This window comes from Aquarana catesbeiana, linkage group LG01 (assembly GCF_042186555.1).
Source record: "Aquarana catesbeiana isolate 2022-GZ linkage group LG01, ASM4218655v1, whole genome shotgun sequence".
NCBI classification, from domain to species: domain Eukaryota; kingdom Metazoa; phylum Chordata; class Amphibia; order Anura; family Ranidae; genus Aquarana; species Aquarana catesbeiana.
In genome coordinates this window covers 597,722,940-597,749,398 of record NC_133324.1, presented here as the reverse complement: position 1 = coordinate 597,749,398, position 26,459 = coordinate 597,722,940, and the positions used below count along the sequence as shown (strand labels likewise).

The window sequence follows — 26,459 nt, the reverse complement described above, 5'->3', positions numbered from 1 at the left end:
CAGACAGGTGATTCAGCATGTCTTTAATTGGCATATCAAACATTTTGGTGCTAAGTTAACTATAATAATCGTACTTGTTCTGTGCAACGGGTTTGTACAGAGCTGCCTCTTCTTCTGGCGTTCCCCACCAGCGCTCTCTGCTCCTCCATTTTCTCAGAGTGCTTCCATAGCAATCTGGAAGGAAGTAAGAGAAGAGCTGCTGCAGACGGGTCAGACTGGATAGAGAATGGACTCAAGTAAATGTTTGGGGGGAGAGATCTGGGGTAGCTTCTATTGAAAGGTTTTTTTTTTACCTTAATGTAGAAATTGCAATAAGCTTAAAAAAAAAAAAAACCTTTGCCTTTGGAACCACTTCAGCTCCGGAAGGTTTACCCCCTCCCTGACAGGCCATTTTTTGCGATACTGCACTGCTGCTTTAACTGACAATTGTGCCAATTGCAACACTGTAACCAAATAAATTGATGTCCTCTTTTTCTCACAAATAGAGCTTTCTTTTGGTGGTATTTGATCAGCTCTGCGGTTTTTATTTTTTGCACTATAAACAAAAAAGGACAGGCAATTTTGAAAAAAATTATCTTTTTTAGGTTCTGCTATAAAACACATCAAATAAAAAAACGTAAAAAATCGAATTTCTTCATCAATTTAGGCCAATATGTATTCAGCTACATGTTTTTAGTGAAAAAAAAATCCTAATAATCACATATTGCTTGGGTTTTCGCAAAAGTTATAGCGTCTACAAACTATGGGATAGATTTATGGACTTTTTTTTTTTTACTAATATTGGTGGCGATCAGCGATTTTTAACAGGACCGCGAGGTTGCGGTAGACAAATCTGACACTAAGTGACATTTTTGGGGACCAGTGACAACAATACAGTAATCAGTGCTAAAAAAAAATGCACGGTCACTGCACTAATGACACTGGCAGTGACACCAATGACACTGGCAGGGAAGACCAACATCAGGGGCGATCAAGGGTTAACTGTGCTCCCTCGGACTGCTTTCTTACTGTGTGGGGGATGGCTTAACTGAAGGAAGACAGATCCGTGTTCCTGCTTAGCAGAAACACAAGATCTCTGTCTTTCTTACTAGCAGAGTGGCGATCTGCCTTGTTTACATAGGCAGACCGCTGTTCTGCCTCTCTCGGAACTGTCACCTGGGTTCCCGACAGATCCGTTGGTTGGCTTCCGTTGTGTCCAATCATAGCGGGAGCGGGGCTCCAGCGTTTTTTTATTTTATACGTTTTTTTCCTCAGGTATGCAGGACCATCTATTTCATAACTATTATCTCTGTGGTTAAAAGATAAGTTCACCTTTGAAACAAGTTACATGTTCCACCCATTTTTAGGATAGAACATATAACATGTTCCAGCATCTGCAGCCTCTCTCCCTCTATTTCCCCCCTTGTGACAGCGGGTGGGGGATTCTTTCTCTACATCGCCGTCACAATTTATAAATAGCACGGCCGTGTGGTGCTCTGTCCACACGACCGCATCATTCATTCACGGTTTTCTGTGAATTAATGCTTACAAGCACTGCAGCTGACAGCTTGTGGTTCTCAATTAACTATGAGGGAGCTGCTGGGCACTCTCATAGTCCACTGATTCCCAATGCACAATTTCCTGTAGAAATGGCTGTGTATATAAGAGAGTGCTGAAGCGACCACCTGCTGAAATCGTAAATAGTCAGGGCAAGAAAATGTTACCAGCACACCATGAATTTCCAGAATGGGTCCAAAGCTTTATTCAGCGATTAAAACATTCCAGAAAATAGCAACGTTTTGGAGTCTTGCAGGACCTCTTCGTCAACACATGCCTGATGAAGAGGTCCTGCGAGGCTCTGAAACGTTGCTATTTGCTGTAACGATGTGATCCCTGAATAAAGCTTCGGACCCATTCTAGAGATCCATGGTGTGCTGGTGACATTTTTTCACTCATATGCATTTGATATTTTTTTCAAAAGGTGAACTTATCCTTTAAGGACCTAATTATGGAAGCTTTCTTAAAAAAAATATTACTGGTACTTCAATTCAGAACTTTTCCTTCTAGTTTTAGTACTGTTGGGATTGACTTTTTAACAGAAGACAGTATTTACCATTCATCGGAATAAACCAGTGCATTTAGAGAGAAACCTGCACATAAATTTCTCTTTATATATTTTAGGCAGACGATATTCGAGCTTTGCTGATAGACGCAATGCCTCCAGAAGCCTTGCCCAGCTGCTTCAAACCTCAAGCAACAGTAGTCAGTGCCTCAATCATCTCTCCAGCATCTACTCCCTCTTGTTTGTCTGCAGCTAGTAGTATTGATAATCTGACAGGTCCCCTCACTGACCTTGCAGTTGGAGGAACATCAAATGCTGGTGATGGAGCGGCGGGCACAGAAAGGAAGGAAAGTGAAGGTAAAACTTAATGTTAAATAGTTAATAGGAACATACAAATTTATGTATTAAAATTTCCTTGAAAGAACTATATATTGCCGTTATCAACTGTTTTTTTTCCCTTTCATTTTCAAACCTTTCACACATTAGATTTTGAATAGACTTTACAGCTACATGAAGCCCATGAATTAAAAATAATTTTTACATAATAGATACATCTAGCCAAGCACCGCCTCTCAAAAGAGAATTGCAGTAATGAGCAAAGTTTTTGCAAATTGTAACTTTTGATTCTCAAAAAAACAAAAAAAAGCTTGTGTGTGTGTGTATATATATTTATAATATATATATATATATATATATATATATATAGTGTGTGTGTGTGTATATATACAGTATCTCACAAAAGTGAGTACACCCCTCACATTTTTGCAAAAATTTTATTATATCTTTCCATGTGACAACACTGAAGAAATTACACTTTGCTACAAGTAGTAAAGTAGTGAGTGTACAGCTTGTATAACAGTGTAAATTTGCTGTTCTCTCAAAATAACTCTAAACCGCTGGCAACAAAAGTGAGTACACCCCTAAGTGAAAATGTCCAAATTGGGCCTAAAGTGTCAATATTTTGTATGGCCACCATTATTTTCCAGCACTGCCTTAACCCTCTTGAGCATGGAGTTCACCAGAGCTTCACAGGTTGCCACTGGAGTCCTCTTCCACTCCTCCATGATGACATCACGGAGCTGGTGGATGTTAGAGATCTTGCGCTCCTTCACCTTCCGTTTGGGGATACCCCACAGATGTTCAATAAGATTTAGGTTTGGAGACATGCTTGGCCAGTCCATCACCTTTACCCTCAGCTTCTTTAGCAAGGCAGTGGTCGTCTTGGAGGTGTGTTTGGGGTCGTTATCATGTTGGAATACTGTCGTGCGGCCCAGCCTCTGAAAGGAGGGGATCATGCTCTGCTTCAATATGTCATAGTACATATTGGCATTCATGGTTCCCTCAATGAACTCTAGCTCCCCAGTGCTGGCAGCACTCATGCAGCCCCAGACCATGACACTCCCACCACCATGCTTGACTGTAGGCAAGACACACTTGTCTTTGTACTCCTCACTTGGTTGCTGCCACACACGCTTGACACCATCTGAACCAAATAAGTTTATCTTGGTCTCATCAGACCACAGGACATGGTTCCAGTAATCCATGTCCATAGTCTGCTTGTCTTAAGCGGGCTTTCTTGTGCATAATCTTTAGAAGAGGCTTCCTTCTGGGACCACAGCCACGCAGACCAATTTGATGCAGTGTGTGGCGTATGGTCTGAGCACTGACAGGCTGCCCCCCCACCCCCACCTCTTCAACCTCTGCAGCAATGCTGGCAGGACTCATACATCTATTTTCCAAAGACAACCTATGGATATGATGCTGAGCACGTGCACGAGTGGAACCTGTGCTGTTAAACCGCTGTATGATCTTGGCCACTGTGCTGCAGGGTCTTGACAATCTTCTTATAGCCTAGGCCATCTTTATGTAGAGCAACAATTCTTTTTTTTCAGATCCTCAGAGAGTTCTTTGCCATGAAGTGCAATGTTGAACTTCCAGTGACCAGTATGAGAGAGCGAGATCGATAACACCAAATTTAACACACCTGCTCCCCATTCACACCTGAGATGTTGTAACACTAAAGAGTCACATGAAACCGGGGAGGGAAAATGGGTAATTGGGCCCAATTTGGACATTTTCACTTAGGGGTGTACTCACATTTGTTGCTAGCGGTTTAGACATTAATGGCTGTGTGTTGAGTTATTTTGAGGGGACAGCAAATTTACACTGTTATACAAGCTGTGCACTCACTACTTTATATTGTAGTAAAGTGTTATTTCTTCAGTGTTGTCAAATGAAAAGACATAATAAAATATTTACAAAAATGTGAGGGTGTACTCACTTTTGTGAGATACCGTGTGTGTGCATGTGTGTGTGTGTGTGTGTGTGTGTGTGTGTGTATATATATATATATATATATATATATATATATATATATATATATATATATATATATATATATATATATATACACACACACACAATATTGCCAAAAGTATTGGGAAGCCTGCCTTTACACGCACATGAACTTTAATGGCATCCCAGTCTTCGTTCGTAGGGTTCAATATTGAGTTGGCCCATCCTTTGCAGCTAAAACCGCTTTAACTTTTCTGGGAAGGCTGTCCACAAGGTTTAGGAGTGTGTCTATGGGAACGTTTGACCATTCTTCTAGAAGCGCATTTGTGAGGTGAGATGTGGATGAAAAGGCCTGGCTCGCAGTCTCCGCTCTCATTCATTCCAAAGGTGTTCTATCGAGTTGAGGTCAAGACTCTGTGCTGGCTAGTATAGTTCCTCCACCCCAAACTCACTTATCTATGTCTTTATGGACCTTTTTGGTGCACTGTTGCGCAGTCATGTTAGAACAGGAAGGGGCCATCTCTAAACTGTTCCTACAAAGTGGGGATTAGACATTGTTCAAAATGTCTTGGTATGCTGACGCCTTAAGAGTTTCCTTCACTGGAAGTAAGGGGCCAAGCACAACCCCTGAAAAACAACCCAATACCAGAATCCCCTCTCCACCAAATGATTTGGACCAGTGCACAAAGCAAGGTCCATAAAGACATGGATAAGCAAGTTTGGGGTGGAGGGACTTGACTGGCCTGCATAGATTCCTGACCTCAACCCAATAGAATACCTTTGGGATGAATTTGAGCGGAGACTGCGAGCCAGGCCTTATCGTACACATCAGTGCCCGACCTCACAAATGCGCTTCTGGAAGAATGGTCAAACATTCCCATAGACACACTCCTAAACCTTGTGGACAGCCTTCCCAGAAGAGTTGAAGCAGTTATAGCTGCAAAAGGTGGGCAAAATCAATATTGAACCCTATGGACTAAGACTGGGATGCCGTTAAAGTTCATGTGCGTGTAAAGGCAGGCGTCCCAATACTTTTGGCAATATAGTGTATAGTCCAAACTGATGCGGTGAGCAGCACAACGGATATAGATTGAGTGTAAAGCAATCAGACCATCCCACTGGTCATTTAAAGAGATTCAGTCAGGTATTGCTGCACTTAAAAGTGAAAAGTGCATACAAATTTTCAAAAATTGCATATTATGTTCCAAAATGCATGTATGGAATATTTATGTATATAGAGCTGAAGAAGGCAGTGATTTGTGATCAAATCAGGGTAATCTTCAATCTGCAAGTTTTTGGTTTACCTGAGTATTTCAATGCAGATCTGTTAAGAGTCACACGTGCCAGAAATCTAGGTAATCGTGATGCAAGAATGGTATTCACAGATTGGACAGATTGGATTGGTCTGCATGAATATATTTAGGTGAATAGAAAATGGAATACTGCATTGTTGGCACATGGAAGATCTGACTGTGTCTGTGATACAGATACAGTATATTTGCTACAAAAATCGTCCTGAATGGCAGGTTTTCATTTTTGGCATCTTATGTATATAATGCTTTAACACCAACTAAAATCTCTTTCATATCAATGTCCAAACTTGTTTTATGGGCATATATAGATATTGAATATCCTATCTCAGCAACTATGTCCTCGTGGTAGTTCTTATTTCTTTTATTTTGTATAGCAGAGCAGCAGGTATAATGCCTCGTGGCTTTTAATTCGTAATGAGCCATAAGGGATTGTGTAAGAGATCAGATTGGTTTCTGTAGATGTCTGCATATTTCCTCTGTGAGAAATATATTTTTCTATATATTCCTTTTTTTCTGCAGTTGCAGGTCTTGACATTAACATCAATCAATTTTTGAAAAGCCTAGGCCTAGAACACCTTCGGGATATCTTTGAAACTGAACAGGTAGGAAATGTGCCAAGTCCGTTATCTCTGCGCTTAACAGCAAAACAGAAAAAAAATTTTTTTTCATATTTTTTCCTGTTGGTTTACATAGGTAACTAGTGCACATTTTAAAATGATTACAAAAATAAGGCTTGATACCTGTTGTTTTCCTGAAATGCAGACAAAAAAATTAGACTGCACCTGTTTTTCTTGTTTCAAATTATATTTTAGTAAAAAAAATACTTGATATTTCTGTAGAAAAACTAGGCAATTGAGAGTGATCATATGAAGAAAAAAATACAAAAAATTATCGGTGAAAATAATACATCTAAATGATTAATGATATATCCAGCTGCAGTTATATGAACATCTTATATTGGCCTTTTATGTCAAGCTTGGCCCAATGTTCCTGACTCTCAGGTCTCCCCAGTGGTTTGAAAGGCCACCTATCACATTAAAAGAGCAATGGGGAGTGCTTGAATTTTACATGAATAATAGCAATTTACATATAACTAGGGTTGCACCGATACCACTTTTTAAACGCCAATACCAATTACCAATACTTTTTTTTTTTTTTTTTTTTGTGACAGTGGCACTGATGAGGCGTCTGTCAGTGTTCTTTTTTATCTTAATATTATTTTATTTACATTTTTATTTTTAATTTTTTTACAATTTATATAATGTTTTGTGTTTTTTTTTTTTTTTGGGGGGGGGGGGGTGGACGGTGTCAGTGTTTTTTTTTTTTTTTTTTTTTTTTTTATTATTAATTTTACTATTTCATTTTTAAATATTGATTTATTACAAGTCAGCCCTGTTGGGGGGGGGGGGGGGTGTGTCGGGGACTTTGGTGAGACATCAAGAGTCTAAACAGACCCCTGACATCTTCCTTTTGAGACAGGGAAAGAGACTGAGGACACAGATTCCCCAGTCCCTTTCTCTGCAGCCTCAGCTGCACTGAAGATGAATGGACAGGAGACAGATGCTCCTCCCCATTCATAAACTGAAGCATCATAAACATAGTTTACTATGCTCAGTTATGAATGGACATGTGCATTCAGAAAAGGAAGGAGCTGGCAAATTACATATTTACTGGCTTCTTTCTTGCCTCTCCATCTGGACAGATCCGGGACGAGGGGGGGACCAGAGGTGGAGCCGGAGGAGGACACTGGACAGTGGGGAGTGATCGCTGCGGCGGTGGGGGCAGTTATATGCACAGCTCCCTGTATAGCTTTCAATAAAGCAGCTGACAGCCACGGGAGAGAGAGGAGGAAGAAGTGGCTGTCAGGTGCTTTATTAAAAGCTATACAGGGAGATCGGTGCTTGTAACTGCCCCCACCGCCACACCGATCACCTGCGAGGCTGCCTGGCCCCCCCTGCTAAGCTGAGGATACCGACAACAGGTATCGGATCAAACATTGGAGCTTTTGCATGAGTACAATTATTTGTGCAAATGCTCGGTATCGGTGCAACCCTACATATAACTTCAGCTGCGTATATCTCTTTGGAGCGACTGTTTAAAAAAATGCAGACTTTAACGTAATATATTTGTTACCGTCTACATTTAAAATGAAATATGTCATATATATATATAGACTGTATAAACAAACATTAAAGGCAAATTGTTAGCATGTTGTAGTACCCGTGTTGGTCTTCAAAGGCCATATTCACACAGGCTCTAAGGCCCCAAGACTGTGAATTGGATGTGTGTTTTATGCGGCTTGAACCGCTAGGTGCTGTGTGCAGGTGTATGGGTTACTATGGTTGGGGTTTGCAGACAAAAGAAGTACAGTGGTTTATGTTCCCTGAAGTAGTAATTGCCCTTTGATGCTGTATAACTCTGACAGGCTCCAATTATTGTTTAGGTAGGATAACCCTGCACATGGTAATGTTTGTGGGGTTTTTTTTGCCATTTTTTAGATAACATTGGATGTACTGGCAGACATGGGTCATGAAGAGCTGAAGGAAATCGGAATTAATGCATATGGCCACAGACACAAGTTGATAAAGGGAGTTGAGAGGCTGCTAGGAGGCCAGCAAGGTAAGCTAGTATCTGTGTCAATATAATTGTTATTTCACATTTTATGTTCCACAATTTTATGCAAATAATGTTTTGTTTTTTTAACCACCTGGCATCCGCGCTATAGCCGAATGACGGCTACAGCGCGGACCTACATTCCCGGGAGGACGTCATATGACGTCCTCCCCTGTGCACGCTCCCTGCCGGGCGCGTTGTGATCACCGAGTCACTGAGACTCGGCTGATCACCAATCTGTGTAAGGGGCCGGTCCCGGCCCCTTACCATGTGATCAGCTGTCAGCCAATGACAGCTGATCACATGATGTAAACAAAAGATCGGTAATCGTTTTTTTTTTTTACTCACGCTGACAGCGCGAGTAGAAAAAAAAGCCGATCACCGGATCGGATGTGAGGGACATCGGTCCCCAAGTGGAAGAGGCACATCTGCCTCATCAGTGCCCAATAAAAGTGCCACCTAATAGTGCCCACAGTGCCACCTAACAGTGCCCACAGTGCCACCTAACAGTGCCCACAGTGCCACCTAACAGTGCCCACAAGTGCCACCTATCAGTGCCCACAAGTACCACCTATCAATGCCCACCTGTAGTGCCAATCAGTGCCACCTGCCAGTGCTGCCCATCAGTGCCCATCACTGCCACCCATCAGTGCCCATCACTGCCGCCTATCAGTGCCCATCACTGCCGCCTCATCAGCGTACATCAATGAAGGAGAAAAATTACCCGTTTAAAATTTTTTTACATTTTTTTAATAAAAAGTAAAAACCGCAGAGGTGATCAAATACCACCAAAAGAAAGCTCTATTTGTGGTGAAAAAATGATAAAAATTTCATTTGGGTACAGTGTTGTATGACCACGCAATTGTCATTCAAAGTGCGTCAGCGCCGAAAGCTGAAAATTGGTCTGGATAGGAGGGGGGTTTAAGTGCCCAGTAAGCAAGTGGTTAAGTAAGGCTTGTGCCTGTAAATCATAAAATAACAAACATGAATTGGAAGTTTTTCAAGATAAAAGAACCATTGTCCTAAAAAATAAAATACATTGCTGCAGCCTCCCAAACCTTCCCATCAATTGTGTCAGGCTAAAATCCCACACTATTTACACTAGTTGCATTCGATATTGCAATATTTGTTTTAATTAACAAACACATAACTGCAGAAACTGGATCTTTTAAATATCTGACTAGCGTTTATATATAAATGCAATCTTAGAAAATATTTATTTTTAGAAATGATATAATCTGTTCAGTGAAAGTAAGCTGCATATCCTCCTTTTTTTTTACATATCCATCCATTTAATCTGTTTTCTGTTAAGCATTGAAACTGATGTTTAATGGCTTTTAAAGAAATGGTATTCAATGTTTGTACTGTAACTGACAGGCAGTACTTTAAGATCAATGCATATTTAAAGGTACAAAAAAGAGAGAAAAGAAAAGGTGCTATGGGCCTGAAGCTGCAAAAGTGCAACACCGTGCTAAGGTGAAAAGTGATTTTTCAGCCAGTTAGATGACTTCTTATAATTGGCCAAACAATTTGACCAAATTGGATTATACAGTATTGGCTCCTGATTCAGCCAAAAAAAAAAAAAAAAGATTGGGGCGGATACAATTTAAACTAGGCGACGGGGGGTGGGGGGTCCAGAGGTAGAGATAGTCAGCAATAAACATATTCCAGAAGGTAGTATTGGGGGCATTAGTGGTAGGTTGACTAAAAGCACATAAACCCATAAGTAAGTATAGTAACAAGTCCTATTTGCTATCTCGGAACACCCAATAAGAGGGTAGTATGTGACCGGTCTAAACTACGTGGCATGTTCACCAATGCCAGGAGCCTGGCAGAGAAGATGGGTGAACTAGAGCTACTGTTGAACGAGGAGGATTTAGATTTTGTGGGAATTTCAAAGACCTGGTTCAACAGCTCTCATGATTGGCTGGCAACCATTCATGGGTATTCTCTTTATCGCAGGGCTAGTGAGGGTAAAAAGGGGGAGGGATATGCCTGTATATCAAGAATAATGTACAAGTGACTGTGAGAGATTATATCAATAAGGGAGCTAGGGAGGAGGTGGAATCCTTATGGGTAGAGCTCCAAAGGGATGAAGCTAAGGGGAAAATACTGGTAGTATGCTATAGGCCCCCTAACCTGAGGGAGGGGTGGGAGACAGACCTCCTATCAGAATTTGGATTAGCAGCAAGGATGGCAAGAGTTATAATGGGGGATTTTAATTAGCCAGACATAGACTGGGCGGAGGGAACCACGCATTCGTCTAGGGCTCGCCAGTTCCTAAATGTCTTGCAGGACAATTTCATGTGGCAGATGGCAGACGCACCAACTAAAAACAAGGTGTTCTTAGATCTACTTATTACCAACAATACAGACCTGATCACAGATGTGGAAATATGGGGCAATTTAGGAAACAGCGATCACAGGTCAATTGGCTTCAGTATAAATCACACAAATAGGAAACACAAGGGGAATACAAAGACACTGAATTGCTAAAGGGCCAACTTCCCTAAACTATGAACCTTGCTAGAAGATATAAATTGGGATAAAATCTTAGAAACAAAAAACACGGAGGAGTGATGGGTTTGCTTTAAGAGTATATTAAATAAGGGCATTAGCTAGTGCATCCCATTGGGAAATAAATTTAAAAGAGTGAACAAAAGTCCTGGATTGCTTAACTCTAATGTAAAAATGCATATAAAAGCAAAGGAGGCGGCCTTCAAAAAATACAAGGCTGAGGGATCATCATCAGCATTCAGACTTTACAAAGAATGCAACAAGATTTGTAAGGGTGCAATTAGGGCGGCTAAGATCGAACACGAAAGACACATAGTAGAGGAGAGCAAAAAAAAATCCCAAGAAATTCTTTAAGTATATAAACAGTAAAAAAAAGAGAGGACAGACCATATTGGCCCCATAAAGAACTGGGAAAGGACATCTGGTTACAAAGGATGAGGAGATGGCGAAGAAATTGAATTTATTCTTCTCAGTCTTCACGAGGTAATCGGTGTGCTTCAGTAACCAAAACTGCAGTGTTTGTCCTCATGACACATCACTGGAAGCACCCTCATGGCTAACAGAGGACAGAATTAGAAATAGACTTGGGAAATTTAACATTAATAAATCACCGGAACCAGATGGCTTGCACCCAAGGGTACTTGGGGAACTCAGTCAAGTAATTGCCAGACCATTGTTCCTAATTTTTACTGACAGTCTACTGACTGGAATGGTACCAGCTGATTGGAGAAAAGCCAATGTACCATCAATATTTAAAACCAATTGCCAAACCATACTATTAACCTTCTATGAGGAGGTGAGCTGCCATCTAGATAAGGGAAGACCTGTAGACGTGATGTATCTGGATTTTGGAAAAGCATTTGACATAGTTCCCCATAAACGTTTACTGCACAAAGTAAGGTCCGTTGGCATGGGCCATAGGGTGAGTACATGGATTGAAACCTGGCTACAAGGGCGAGTTCATGTGATAAATGGGGAATACTCTGAATGGTCCGGGGTGGGAAGTGGGGTCCCACAGGGTTCTGTGCTGGGACCAATCCTGTTTCATAATAATTATTATTATTATTATTATTAATGTTCATAAACGGCCTGGACGATGGGGTAAACAATTCAATCTCTGTATTTGCGGACGACACTAAGCTAAGCAAGGCAAAAACTTCTCCACAGGATGTGGAAACCTTGCAAGAAAATCTGAACAAATTAATGAGGTGGGCAACTACATGGCAAATGAGGTTTAATGTAGAAAAATGTAAAATAATGCTTTTGGGTGGCAAAAATATGAATGCAATTTGCTCACGGGGGGTGGGGGAGAACCTCTGGGGGAATCTAGGATGGAAAAGGACCTGGGGGTCCTAGTAGATGACGGGATGAATGGCATGCAATGCTAAGCTGCTGCTAACAAAGCAAACACAGAATATTGGCATGCATTAAAAAGGGGATTAACTCCAGGGATAAAGCGATAATTCTCCCACTCTACAAGACTTTGGTCCGGCCTCACCTGGAGTATGCTGTCCAGTTCTGGGCACCAGTCCTCAGGAAGGATGTACTGGAAATGGAGCGAGCACAAAGAAGGGCAACAAAGCTAATAAAGGATCTGAAAGATATTAGTTATGAAGAAAGGTTGCGAGCACTGAACATAAGACACGTGGCCACTAAAATTAGAAGAAAAGAGGTTTAACCTTAAACTGAGTAGAGGGTTCTTTAAGAACGAGGCTGTGGAATTCCCTTCCACAGGCGGTGGTTTCAGTGGGGGGCATCGATAGTTTAAAAAAAAAAACCTGAATGACCGCAACATACAGGGGTATAACAGTGTAATACTGACATGTAATCACATACATAGCTTGGACTTGTGTATTTTTTCAACCTCACCTACTATGTAACTATGTAATTAGTTGCCTGTAGCCACCTTAAAGAAGAATTCTATGTACAGATATTATTTAGATAGTACATAGTAACTATACATATACCAGCCCTCAAAAATTCCACTCGCCTGCTCGCAATTTGCGAGTGGAATTTAATGCAGGGCGAGTGAGGAGTGGGGGTGGACCAGGCTGACCATTTCCTGGCTGAAGCGATCAGCCAGGAAGCTGTCAGCCAGAGGACACAGAGCGGCAGGACCGAACTGCCCTGATGCCTCTTTGAGCTGAGGTGAGCACTCCCCTCCCTCCCTCTCTCCCCCTCTTGTCTTGTGTATCACACACACAGCAGGGATGTCCCGCTGTGTGTCACGGAGCTGGCTGGGTCTGTGTTGGGCACGCGGTGTAACAAGGTCCCACCCCCCCAGACCGGCTCGTATGATAGTATCAGTGTTCCGCCTATGAAATGAGCCGGCCTAGGGGGGGCGGGACCTTGTTACATGATCCGCCCAGGTGAGTCTGTATTGCTGATGGGGCACAGTAAAGCTGCATTAATGGGGCACCGAAAATCTACATTGATGGGGGCACAGAAAAACTGCATTAACCACTTCAATACCAAGGGCGTCATATGATGTCTTTTACTTTGTTAGGGGATATCTGAATGATGCCTGTAGTTACAGGCATCATCCAGATATCATTCTCTCCAGCCGGCGATTCTGTGCACGATAAGAACGACCATAGTGGCAGTTCCGCCGCTTGATCGTTCTTATAGGCAACGGGAGGGGACGTCCCGCTGCCATCTGGTGCTTTTTTCGGGCTCTCCCGTGCCATCGGGGGCCCAGAGAAAGAATCAGCCACCGCTGGATTACTACCATAGAGATTTCAGGGTGACCAGATGGTCACCAGTCATCTGTGACCGTCGGAGGCCTGGGCGCGACATTATGACGTCATGCCCGCGTTCCCGGCAATATACAAAGCCGCGATCGCGGCTGTTAGCATGAGATCGGTGATTTGTTTTCCGATCTCATGCTTTCCAGCCTGGAGGAGAGATGTGGGGTCTTATTGACCCCGCATCTCTCCATAAAGAGAACCTGTCACAATAGATTTCTATTACAAGGGATGTTTACATAAATAAGTAAAATTTTAAAAAAATAAATTTAAAACGCCCCTGTCCCTGGTAGCTCGCGTTCAGAAGCGAACGCACATGTAAGCCCCACCCACATATGTAAACGCCGTTCAAACCACACATGTGAGGTATCGCCGCGATCGTTAGAGCGTGTGCAATAATTCTAGCACTAGACCTCCTCTGTAACACTAAACTGGTAACCTGTAAAAATTTTCAAAGCGTCGCCTATAGAGATTTTTAAGTACCGAAGTTTGGCGCCATTCTATGAGTGTGCGCAATTTTAAAGCGTGACTTGTTAGGTATCTTTTTACTCAGCATAACATCATCTTTCACATTATACAAAAAAATTGGGCTAACTTTTCTGTTTTGTTATTTTTTAATTAACGAAACCTTTTTTTTCCCAAAAAAAAGGCGTTTGAAAAATTATTGCGCAAATACCGTGCAAGATATAAAGTTGCAATGACCGCCATTTTATTCCCTAGGGTGTCTTCTAAAAAAAACATATATAATGTTTGGGGGTTCTGAGTAATTTTCAAAAAAATAATGATTTTTACATGTAGGAGGGAAGTGCCAGAATAGGCCCGGTATGGAAGTGATTAATGGGTCACAAGTCAAGCTGCATTGATGGGGCACAAAGGCTGCGTTCAGGGGCTCAATGAGGCTGCGTTCACAGGCACAGAGAGGCTGCTGGCACAGTGAGGCTGCGTTCACGGGCACAGTGAGGCTGCGTTCACGGGCACAGTGAGGCTGCGTTCACGGGCACAATGAGGCTGCTTTCAGGGGCAGGCGTTCAGGGGCACAGTGAGGCTGCGTTCACAGGCACAGTGGGGCTGCGGGCACAGTGAAGCTGCGGGCACAGAGAGGCTGCGTTCACGGGCACAGAGAGGCTGCGTTCACGGGCACAGAGAGGCTGCGTTCACGGGCACAGAGAGGCTGCGTTCACGGGCACAGAGAGGCTGCGTTCACGGGCACAGAGAGGCTGCGTTCACGGGCACAGAGAGGCTGCGTTCACGGGCACAGAGAGGCTGCGTTCACGGGCACAGAGAGGCTGCGTTCACGGGCACAGAGAGGCTGCGTTCACGGGCACAGAGAGGCTGCGTTCACGGGCACAGAGAGGCAGCGTTCACGGGCACAGAGAGGCAGCGTTCACGGGCACAGAGAGGCAGCGTTCACGGGCACAGAGAGGCAGCGTTCACGGGCACAGAGAGGCAGCGTTCACGGGCACAGAGAGGCAGCGTTCACGGGCACAGAGAGGCAGCGTTCACGGGCACAGAGAGGCTGCGTTCACGGGCACAGAGAGGCTGCGTTCACGGGCACAGCGAGGCTGCGTTCACGGGCACAGCGAGGCTGCGTTCACGGGCACAGCGAGGCTGCGTTCACGGGCACAGCGAGGCTGCGTTCACGGGCACAGCGAGGCTGCGTTCAGGGGCACAGCGAGGCTGCGTTCAGGGGCACAGCGAGGCTGCGTTCAGGGGCACAGCGAGGCTGCGTTCACGGGCACAGCGAGGCTGCGTTCACGGGCACAGCGAGGCTGCGTTCACAGCCACAGAGAGGCTGCGTTCACAGCCACAGAGAGGCTGCGTTCACAGCCACAGAGAGGCTGCGTTCACAGCCACAGAGAGGCTGCGTTCACAGGCACAGTGAGGCTGCGGGCACAGAGAGGCTGCGTTCACGGGCACAGAGAGGTTGCGGGCACAGGCACAGAGAGGTTGCGGGCACAGGCACAGAGAGGTTGCGGGCACAGGCACAGTGGGGTTGCGGGCACAGAGAGGCTGCGTTCACGGGCACAGAGAGGCTGCGTTCACGGGCACAGAGAGGCTGCGTTCACGGGCACAGAGAGGCTGCGGGCACAGGCACAGAGGGGTTGCGGGCACAGAGAGGCTGCCTTCACGGGCACAGAGAGGCTGCCTTCACGGGCACAGAGAGGCTGCCTTCACGGCACAGAGAGGCTGCCTTTACGGGCACAGAGAGGCTGCGTTCACGGGCACAGAGAGGCTGCGTTCACGGGCACAGAGAGGCTGCGTTCACAGGCACAGAGGCTGTGGGCACAGGCACAGTGGAGTTGCGGCAGCCTCTCGGGCACAGAGAGGCTGCCTTCACGGGCACAGAGAGGCTGCGGGCACAGAGAGGCTGCGTTCACAGGCACAGTGAGGCTGCAGGCACAGAGAGGCTGCGTTCACGGGCACAGAGAGGCTGCGTTCACGGGCACAGAGAGGCTGCGTTCACGGGCACAGAGAGGCTGCGTTCACGGGCACAGAGAGGCTGCGTTCACGGGCACAGAGAGGTTGCGGGCACAGGCACAGTGGGGTTGCGGGCACAGAGAGGCTGCATTCACGGGCACAGAGGCTGCGGGCCAGGCACAGTGGGGTTGCGGGCACAGAGAGGCTGCCTTCATGGGCACAGAGAGGCTGCCTTCATGGGCACAGAGAGGCTGCCTTCATGGGCACAGAGAGGCTGCCTTCATGGGCACAGAGAGGCTGCCTTCACGGGCACAGAGAGGCTGCCTTCACGGGCACAGAGGCTGCCTTCACGGGCACAGAGGCTGCGGGCACAGGCACAGTGAGGCTGCAGGCACAGTGAGGCTGCGTTCACGGGCACAGAGAGGCTGCGTTCACGGGCACAGAGAGGCTGCGTTCACGGGCACAGAGAGGTTGCGGGCACAGTGGGGTTGTGGGCACAGAGAGGCTGCGTTCATGGGCACAGTGAGGCTGCATTCATGGGCACAGTGAGGCTGCGTTCACGGGCACAGTGAGGCTGCGTTCACGGGCACAGTGAGGCTGCGTTCACGGGCACAGTGAGGCTGCGTTCACGGGCACAGTGAGGCTGCGTTCACGGGCACAGTGAGGCTGCGTTCACGGGCACAGAGAGGCTGCGTTCACGGGCACATAGAGGCTGCGTTCACGGGCACATAGAGGCTGCGTTCACGGGCACAGCGAGGCTGCGTTCACGGGCACAGAGAGGCTGTGGGCACAGTGAGGCTGCATTCACGGGCACAGTGAGAGTGCATTGATGGGCACAGTGAGAGTGCATTGATGGGCACAGTGAGAGTGCATTGATGGGCACAGTGGGGCTACAATGATGGGCATAGTGGGGCTGCAATGATGGGCACAGTGGGGCTGCAATGATGGGCACAGTGGGGCTGCAATGATGGGCACAGTGAGAGTGCATTAATTGGCACCGTAAAGCTGCATTTGATGGGCACAGTGAGGCTGCATTCATGGGCATCGTAAAGCTGCATTTGATGGGCACAGTGAGGCTGCATTTGATGGGCACAGTGAGGCTGCATTTGATGGGTACTGATATGCTTTATGTTAATATTTTTAAAGTTGTTATTTATTTTTGGAACTTAATTCTACTTAAAACATTTAACAGTGTAATTTCATGAGATAATTTACAAGGGCGTGTTTAGGGGCGGACTTAGGGGTGGGGCAGGGAAGAGGTTGGGTGAGGCAACTGGTGGCGAGTAACTCTTAAGGCCTGGCTCGTGGCTCAGGACTTGAAATTTTGAGCCCTGCATATACCATATGTGACTAATGCCCCTGTAAGCTGGAAATCACTAAACTAGACGCCACTAATCCAGTGAGCTCCAGTTGCCTCCAGAACCCATAGTGAGTGATCGCCCTGCTGCATTCTGAACACAGGAGGACAGACGCTCAGCACAACGCTATTCGAAAAAATGCTTTGGGTTTTCTGAATAAATGCAAAATATTCTCTGATTAGATGAAGTAGAGAGGGGGGTGATGAAGTCACGTTATGCACCTCAACCAGTTATAGAACGCCTTGCATTCATTCAGAAAGTTATACGCAATTCTCTGAAATGCCACCCATGCCTAGCAGCCAAACTCCCGTATTCATAACGCACGGAAGCAGGTGATTTCCAGCTTCCAGGGGAATCGGCCAGGTATGATATATGCATACATACAATGGTCCAAGTTGGAGCAATTATTTATAAAATATCAATACTTGGAATTTTTGTCTTTAAAGTGATCTTAAAGTCTCTTATTAAATACCAAACATGTTATACTTGTTATGTGCACTGGTTTTGCACAGAGCAGCCCCGGTCCTTCTCTTCTGGGGTCTCCCGCCGGTGCTCCTGGCTCCTCCTGCCTTCGATCACCCCCAAGAATGCCGCTTGCTAAGGGGGTACTCGTGTAGGCTCGCTTTAGAGCAGCACTTTGTGCGTCTATTTACACACACTGCTGCGCAGCCCTGCCCCCCTCTCCCTTGTCCCTGGATTTTATTGACAACAGCAGGAGCCAATGGCTCCCACTGCTCTCATTCATTTAGTCCAGTGAGCAGGGGAACAGTGCTGGACCAAGATCGGGCTCAGGTAAGTATTTAGGGGAGGGAGCTGCACCTAAAAGGTTTTTTACCTTAATGCAGAGAATACATTAAGGTAAAAACCCTTTAGCCTTTACAACCACTTTATGGTTTACCCTTCATTCCAAATCATATAAACACATAATTTTTACCATAGCTAACCAGCAAAGAAGTTGTACGCTAAGTAGCAGCTGTAGAACCATGCAGTGTATAATATCACTGGAATTAAAATGTCACAGTGGTTTTAGATTATGCAAGTAGTAAAAGATGACGGAGTGTATAAAAAACGCAATATGCCATCCATCTGTCTCGTTTTTTTTTTTAGCCCCCGTACTAAAATTTAAAGCCCAACTCTGGGTTCAGCCAGCTGCCCTCGGTGTTGTCTATTCCCCACCAGGTTTTTCTGCACTCACAGTATCTCCTCAGTCTTCTGGGTTGAATGACACTGGGTATCATTCAGTCGAGAAGACAATGGACATCTTGTGGTGAAAAGGGGACGACTTTGGATTAAAGGACAGTATTGCAGCCTAAGCTGCTTTTTTATTTTTAACACCTACTGGGGTCAATAATAAAAAACAAAATTATAAAAAAGCAGGCTTTAAGGTGAAGGTTACGATTCTGAAAATTACTTTTAAAATAAACACTACTCGACAAAATCGCTGTTGCACAGAGTTTAACATTATTTAAAACTTTAACACTTTCTTTTTAAGAACTTTGCTGTTTCAGTGCAGATTTTGCTGCTATTCTTTTCTGTATTGGGACATTGACTGTTGACTGAGTCACAGATGAGTTAACCTTCATCTTTCTTAATTTCAGGAACCAACCCTTATTTGACTTTTCACTGTGTTAGTCAAGGCACTGTTTTGCTGGATCTTGCGCCAGATGACAAAGAATACCAGTCAGTGGAAGAAGAGGTAATCATGCGGACTATTCCTTTTTGCGAGTGCATTTACTCGCATAGAATAGCAAAATAAACATTTGTACTTATCTCCTTTTGCTGACAAACTCCTTGAAGGGTTTTTACTCAATGTTTTTCCATTCTTTTATCTCTTGAAAACACAAAACCTTGCGCTAAATATGTAATAAATAACTAAATCGCTGATCCCCAGATAGTGTAGATAATCTACTAGATTAAAAATAAAAGGTGATAGGGGGAGCTAAATATTAAACCCACTGCGTGAATGGGCCGGTGTTAAATATACCAGTTATGACCACCTATAATACATGGAAAACAAGTGCTAAATTATATTAGGAAACGATGAAACTACAAGTGTCTTTTAGACAATCCATAAAATCTTCAGTGAAGTATCCTCAATTAGCCAATGGCGTGCAATAAAATTCCTCCACCACTTGACAATAGATTTAAACCACACACCCAATGTGCTCGAATAGAAAAACCTGCTCACCAGATAACCATGACCTCTTTAAGACCCCTTTCACACTGGGTCAGGTTTCAGGTGTTTTAGTACTAGAAATAGTGCCTGAAAACTGCCTTCTCTGCCACCCCAGTGTGAAAGCCCCAGTGCTTTCACACTGGGGCGGTGCTCTTGCAGGACGTTGGAAAAAGTCCTGCAGGCAGCATCTTTGGGGCGGTCTAGGAGACTGCCCCTGCCCATTGGAATGAATGGGCAGCGCTCCTGAAGCGGCTGAAAACCGCTTCAGAAGCGCTGCAACACGGACGCGTTTAACCCCTTCTTGGGGGTTAAAAGCTCCCTGCTACCACCCGAATAGCAGTGCCAAAGCAGCGCTATGACAGCGCTAAAGTACCGCTAACGCTCGAGCGGCATGCAGTGTGAAAGCAGCCTAATTAAAAAGGTCCGGACGTGCTTGGTTGAAAAAATCATCCTGTGGCTTGCTTATATAGGGATGAATTAGGAGACTTGTTTAGCTGCATCTTTCTCTCCACCATAGTATCCCATTGGGAATGAAAGAATGAAGGGGACCAAATAGCGTAATACTGCTTTATTAAAAGATGTTAAAATAAACACAAAATGCCTGCTTACATGTGCTAGTGCCTTGTCCCGGGACTAGGGATGGCTCGCATAGAATGCTGATAGGAGCTGCACTCCGCCCGGCTTGCGCTTAGTGAACGGGTGCATTCCCTATTAATTGCCGAATATGTCTTTTCAACACTAAACTAGAGTAATTTGCTTATGTGATTTATACTCCCTGGCTTCATTAAACCAAGGTTTACATATTTCATGGCGCAAGCTAGAAACAATTGCTGTCAGGAGTTCTGCATGTTCAGTTGGACCCAGGGATGTGTCTTTTCCTTAAGACCCCTTTCACACTGGGGTGTTTTTCAGGCGCTTTAGCGTTAAGAAAAGCGCCTGAAAGAAGCCTCATCTGCAATTCCAATGTGAAAGCCCAAGCTCTTTCACACTGCCAGCGCCCGAAGAACGCTGGTAAAGCGCCGCTTAAGACCCCTTTCACACTGGGGAGTTTTTCAGGCGCTGGCAGTGTGAAAAGGCTCGGGCCATCGGCACACCCAGCCCGATGGCAAAAACAGGAAAGCGCTGCAAAGAAGCTGCTTGCAGGACTTTTTTTGATGCCCTGCCAGCGCAGCGCCCCAGTGTGAAAGCACTCGGGCTTTCACATTGGGATTCCAGATGAGGCTTCTTTCAGGTGCTTTACAGGCGCTTTTTTTAACGCTAAAGCGCCTGAAAAACGCCCCAGTGTGAAAGGGGTCTCGGTGTGAAAGCACTCGGGCTTTCACATTGGGATTGCAGATGAGGCTTCTTTCAGGTGCTCTACAGGCGCTTTTTTTTAACGCTAAAGCACCTGAAAAACGTGCCAGTGTGAAAGGGGTCTCGGTGTGAAAGCACTCGGCTTTCACATTGGGATTGCAGATGAGGCTTCTTTCAGGCGCTTCACAGGCGCTTTTTTTAACGCTAAAGCGCCTGAAAAACGCCCAGTGTGAAAGGGGTCTTAGGAATTGGTCATTTGGCTCAACCAAGTACCTGCATGCACAAAAATCTTTAGGCGATCTGATCATCAGATTCCTGAATGGATGCCAAATTTCCTGGATAGTCTTTCTGCAAGTAGGTCTTATATAACCCTCCCTCCGTCCCCTCTTCCGTCCCCTCCCCCCTCCCCTCCCCTTCCCTCCCCTCCTCCCCCCCTTCCCTCCCCTCCCTCCTCCCTCCCTCCTCCCTCCCTCCCCTCCTCCTCCCTCCCCTCCTGCCTCCCCTCCTCCTCCCTCCCTTCCTCCTGTCCCTTCCTCCTGTCCCTTCCTCCTGTCCCTCCCCTCCTCCCTCCCTCCTGTCCCTCCCCTCCCCATCAGCATAACTGGTAAAAAGAGCTTTGGTTCTTACATATATAACCTGAGGAACATCATAATTTGCCCTTCCACTGAGAAATTATCTTGTATGACTGGGTATACATATATAACTATCTCTATTGTACATCACAAGGCATCTTCATACCCATTAGGATAGGGTGACTGGACAATGGCAAAAAAGACAGGAATCCCAAACCCAGGCATAATCCCTCCAGCTCGGCACAACCTCAGTTTTTTGCTAGTATGCTTAGGCAATAGTCATGCCTGTGCAGTCTCTGCACAATTACTTTTTTCTAGTTGGTGTTTTCTCAAATTACCCAATGGACCAGCAGTGTTCTCTGCAGGTCCAGGCCGTGGATCCCCCAATTTGGAATTCATGTCTCTGAAGTTCCTAGTGGCGTGCCTGCCAAGATGGGTGATGTTTGACCCCCCTTGCAGTATGGAATTGTGAGTGCCTCTAATGGGTTGTCGATTTTGATGGCTGTACTAAATGGGATGGTGGGGTGTCCATTCCCTATGTCTCCTGTACTGTGCTCCCCCTCCCTTATGTGGTGCCATGCCTCAGTGTGGGTCCTGGCTCTGTGCCCCAGTTTACTTGATCTCTTGTCTCAGCTGGCCTGGAGTTGATCAGCTGCCATCTTGGAGGCTTCCTTCCATGTGCTCTGGTTTCAGGAATGACTGCTACTGAGGCAAAGTAACTATTGGGTGAACAAACACTGTTTTTTTCAGGGAGGTAGACCACTGGTGAAAGGGACAGGGACCTTGTCCTGTGGTACAATTCTCCTGCAAACTGCCTTGTTCTGCAGCCAAATACTTATGACCTCAATGACCTTTAAAACCTTTGATGTGGTTCATGAGCTAAAGGTTTACCAAAAGTCAACAGCTTTGATTCAACAACCTGATATTGTCTTTTGTGCTGCCTGAAGGCCCAAGGAAGGGAACTATTTCTCAAACTTACAACCTTAAAGGAAATGTTCAGCTGTTCCCTGTAACATCTCTTTCCACCAGGAATGTTGGTGCATTCTGGACCATTCAAGTTTTACATCAAGTTTCTGTGGCTCTTGTTTGTAAGGTTGCTACCTGGTCCTCAGTTTATAGTCTTATTAAGTTCTAGCAGGTAGACATTTGGGCCTCTGCAGATGTGTCCTCTGGTCGGAGGGTCTTTCAAGCGATTGCGTGAGGTTCTAAGCTGTTTTGGGGTTTTTTTTGGGGGGGGGGACCTGTTGGTTTGTTGCTGTGTTACTCTCCCTTCATATCAAGTGCTTTGGGACGTCCTTATTGTAATAGATATGAAGATGTCCTGTGATGTACAATAGAGAAAATAGGATTTTTAGTTTACATGTAAATACTTTTCTTGAGGTACGTCACAGGACATCGGGATCCCACCTTTCTTCCTATGTTGCTCTTGGCTTGCTACAAAACTAAGGCTGTGCTGAGCTGGAAGAGGTTATTGGGCGGAGATCCCTGCCTTTTTTGGCAGTGTTCATTCACCTGAAGGTGGCAGCATAATACTATTTCAATAAATATGAAGATGCCCTTGTCCTGTGATGTACCAAAAATCCTATTTTTCCTCCCTTTAGGTTAATGTTCATTATGTAGAAATTGTGTTTCTTTTCATTCTTTTAGGTGCTTATAATAAGTCATCTCTACTTGTGAAATACTGTCTAGTATTATACATAGTATAAGTAGAGTTAGTATATACCACTTCAGTAAATTTTTGTTTTCTACATGTGTAGATGCAGAACTCCATCCGTGAGCACAGAGATGGGGGCAATGCTGGAGGAGTTTTCAACCGATATAATGTTATAAGAGTAAGTGGACATGCAAATGTTCAGTTAAACTGTGTTCTTAAAATTTAAAAGGGACTAGTGATATTTATGTTAGTGACACATGCTTTGTAGCAAGAGAAAAATAAATCTAACCCTTTTCTGAATGAATTGGGGCAAAATAATATGTATGCAGTCAAGTCTATAGTTTTATTTTCAACACCAATGTGTAGGATAATGTAAATTTTACTGGAGTCATTTCAGTTTTAATTACTGTAGTTCTGAGTTGCTTTGCCATCACCACATAACCAAAAGTATAGTATAGGGGTTCCCCTAGTTACAAACATTCGACTTACAAACGGAGGGAGACAACAGGAAGTGAGAGGAAATCTACCCCTAGGAAGGGAAATTCACTCCTGTAAGAGCTATTATGGGGAAAAGGTACCTCCACTGATGCTTTATCACCAAGGCTTGTTTCCACAACCCAAAATTTTCAAAATCCAATTGTCATTGGGACAGAATGTGAGGTGAAATCTTCTGAACAGGGGCACACACAGCAAAACAAATGTTACAGGGGTGTTAACCCCTCCCTATGCTATCCAAAAAGCTCAAAAATATTTTTTTTGGCTAGAGCTACACTTAAAAAATGTACCTGTTCCAACTTACAAACAGATTCAACTTAAGAACAAACCTACACTCCCTAACTTGTTTGTAACCCGGGGACCCCCTGTATATCTTTAGTTGGTACATATTTTAAGTTATTACAGCAGCGTTCAATAAGAAGTAAAGCTGATGTGACTAACATTTTTACATGCTTGGCATTCCATATTTTTGTTATATTTAATATAGACATTTTTAGAGTAGCCACTAGAAGGCGAATATTATACTCATGCTTAAAGAGGAGGTCCAGGCTTCTTCCAAAAAAATTAAAAGTCAGCAGCTACAAATACTGTAGCTGCTGACTTTTAATATAAGAACAGTTACCTGTCCAAGGATCCCACAATGTCCTCACCCGAGCCGATTCTTCAATTAGCTTTGGGTGCAGGCGCTAGTAAGGGAAACAGGAAGAGAAGCCTTGCAGCTTCACAGCCTGTTTTCCACTGCGCATGCGCATGTCACACTGTACCTTGTGAATAGTCCCGTAGTCTTCAGGGACTTGTGATGTGTCCCAGAAGACTACAGGGGAAGAAGGGGGAGGCGAACCTCCAGCTCAGATCTCTGCAGCTCTGTCAAAACCAGGTACCCGCCCTTCCCTCCCCTTCCCTCCCCTCCCCTCCCCTCCCCTCCCCTCCCCTTCCCTTCCCTCCCCTCCCCTCCCCTCCCCTTCCCTCCCCTCCCCTCCCCTCCCCTCCCCTCCCCTCCCCTTTCCTCCCCTCCCTTCCCCTTCCCTCCCCTCCCCTCCCCTCCCCTCCCCTCCCCTTCCCTTCCCTCCCCTTCCCTCCCCTTCCTCCCCTTCCCTCCCCTCCACTTCCTCCCCTCCAAAAAGTGCCAAATGTGGCAGTGGAGGGGGGGTTAATGCCAACACCTTTTGGGCGGAGCTCCGCTTTAACTGTTGAGATAAAGCCGTAGGAAAAAAGAAAGCAGAGCCTACATATGTAGTGATTAAAAATGGCATCCCCATGTACATCTAATTACAAAATATACATTGAAACAAGTATTTTTTTAACCGTACCACAGATTACAGTATTAACCTAATATAAATATTGTAGATATATAAATTATATAAAAATAAATACCTTTTCTCCCATGTTGTAAAAAATATACTTGATCATGCAAGCATGACATTTTTATGGTATAAACATGTAAAAGGTTAGGAATGAGTAGAACTCTTCGATTCTTGTCTTCTAAATATTGTTTTTCTTTATTGTAATTTATTTCTGGGTTGAAAATAGATTCAAAAAGTAGTGAACAAGAAGCTCAGAGAGAGGTTTTGTCATCGCCAAAAAGAAGTGTCTGAAGAAAACCACAACCACCATAACGAACGGATGCTTTTTCATGGTATGTCTCCCTTTTCCAGCTTGTATTTATTTTTTCAGGGAAAAATCCATGAAAGGGTTCTGTGGGGCTCTGCTACATAGGCTTTTCTTTTTTGTGTAAAACAAACACAAGAAGGCATCTCCTATTTTATTTTTATTTTTTTACCTGTTCCATACACCCCTGCTGAGGAAAGGAGGGCTTTATCCAGATTGGTCGCTTTTGGCCATGGGGCACAGAGAGACAGTACCTACACCCTGCTGAGAAGATTGAGGACAGCCTGTAGTGTTGCCCATCAGCACTCGATCTTGCCGGCAGTGCTAACCAGTGTATCTGTAATCCTAAATGTTGCTGGCAGGGTGCTCTGCAGGTCCAGGTTGGTAATCCTCTGTGGGGGAAGTCCTGTCCCTGAAGGACCCTTTGGGGTTTAAATTGGGATCGGGGTTTAAATTGGGATCAGGCTTTAAATTAGTCCTGCAGCCTGTATTGGCGAGTGCCTCCTTGGGTGGAAGTTCCTTATGTGGCTGTGCTCATTTAATTGTTCCATTTATGCAGGGGCCATTTTGGGACGTGTGCTGCTGGTCGAGGAGAGGCAGTGTGACTACAGCCTGTCCTGAGGAGTGGTACTGATGTGATGTCGCTGCACTGCTCACTGCAATTTCGAATGAGCATTCCGCTGTGGTGGTGTTCAATGAGGGTGGCAGGAAACGTGCACAATGGCATCGACCAATACACACCCAGGGCGAGTAAAGCACACATGGGAAGCACTGCCCAGGTCATTCAGTGGCAGAACAACCTCTCCCCAACAAACAAGTAGCACTGGTGGTGTCTCTTTCTTCCTGGCTGCCTTGGAAGAATCCATTAGGCAACTCTCTAGACTGAGAAACATGTCTGTCCATATGAGGAGAATTCTGTGGCTAAAATGTTGGTCTGCTGAATTTCGCTGTAATGCCCCGTACACACGGTCAGATTTTCCGATGGAAAATGTCCGATCGGAGCGTGTTGTCGGAAATTCGGACCGTGTGTGGGCTCCATCGGACATTTTCCATCGAATTTTCCGACACACAAAGTTGGAGAGCAGGAGATAAAATTTTCCGACAACAAAATCCGTTGTCGGAAATTCCGATCGTGTGTACACAAATCCGACGCACAAAGTGCCACGCATGCTCAGAATAAATAAAGAGATGAAAGCTATTGGCCACTGCCCCGTTTATAGTCCCGACGTACATGTTTTACGTCACCGCGTTTAAAACGATCGGGTTTTCCGACAACTTTGTGTGACCGTGTGTATGCAAGACAAGTTTGAGCCAACATCCGTCGGAAAAAATCCTAGGATTTTGTTGTCGGAATGTCCGAAC

At 45.0% G+C, this 26,459-nt stretch overlaps 1 protein-coding gene across 2 annotated transcripts in view; it reads left to right on the top strand.

Moving 5' to 3' along the window:
• The window catches only part of TNKS (tankyrase), a gene marked incomplete in the record, with an annotated part of 313,626 nt that overhangs the window by 272,531 nt on the left and 14,636 nt on the right, over nucleotides 1–26,459 (top strand). For both annotated transcript variants that reach the window (XM_073598540.1, XM_073598531.1), the window contains 6 exon segments: nucleotides 2,161–2,398; nucleotides 6,169–6,251; nucleotides 8,148–8,268; nucleotides 18,898–18,995; nucleotides 23,098–23,172; nucleotides 25,020–25,125. In XM_073598540.1, the coding sequence (XP_073454641.1) occupies nucleotides 2,161–2,398; nucleotides 6,169–6,251; nucleotides 8,148–8,268; nucleotides 18,898–18,995; nucleotides 23,098–23,172; nucleotides 25,020–25,125 (721 nt within the window).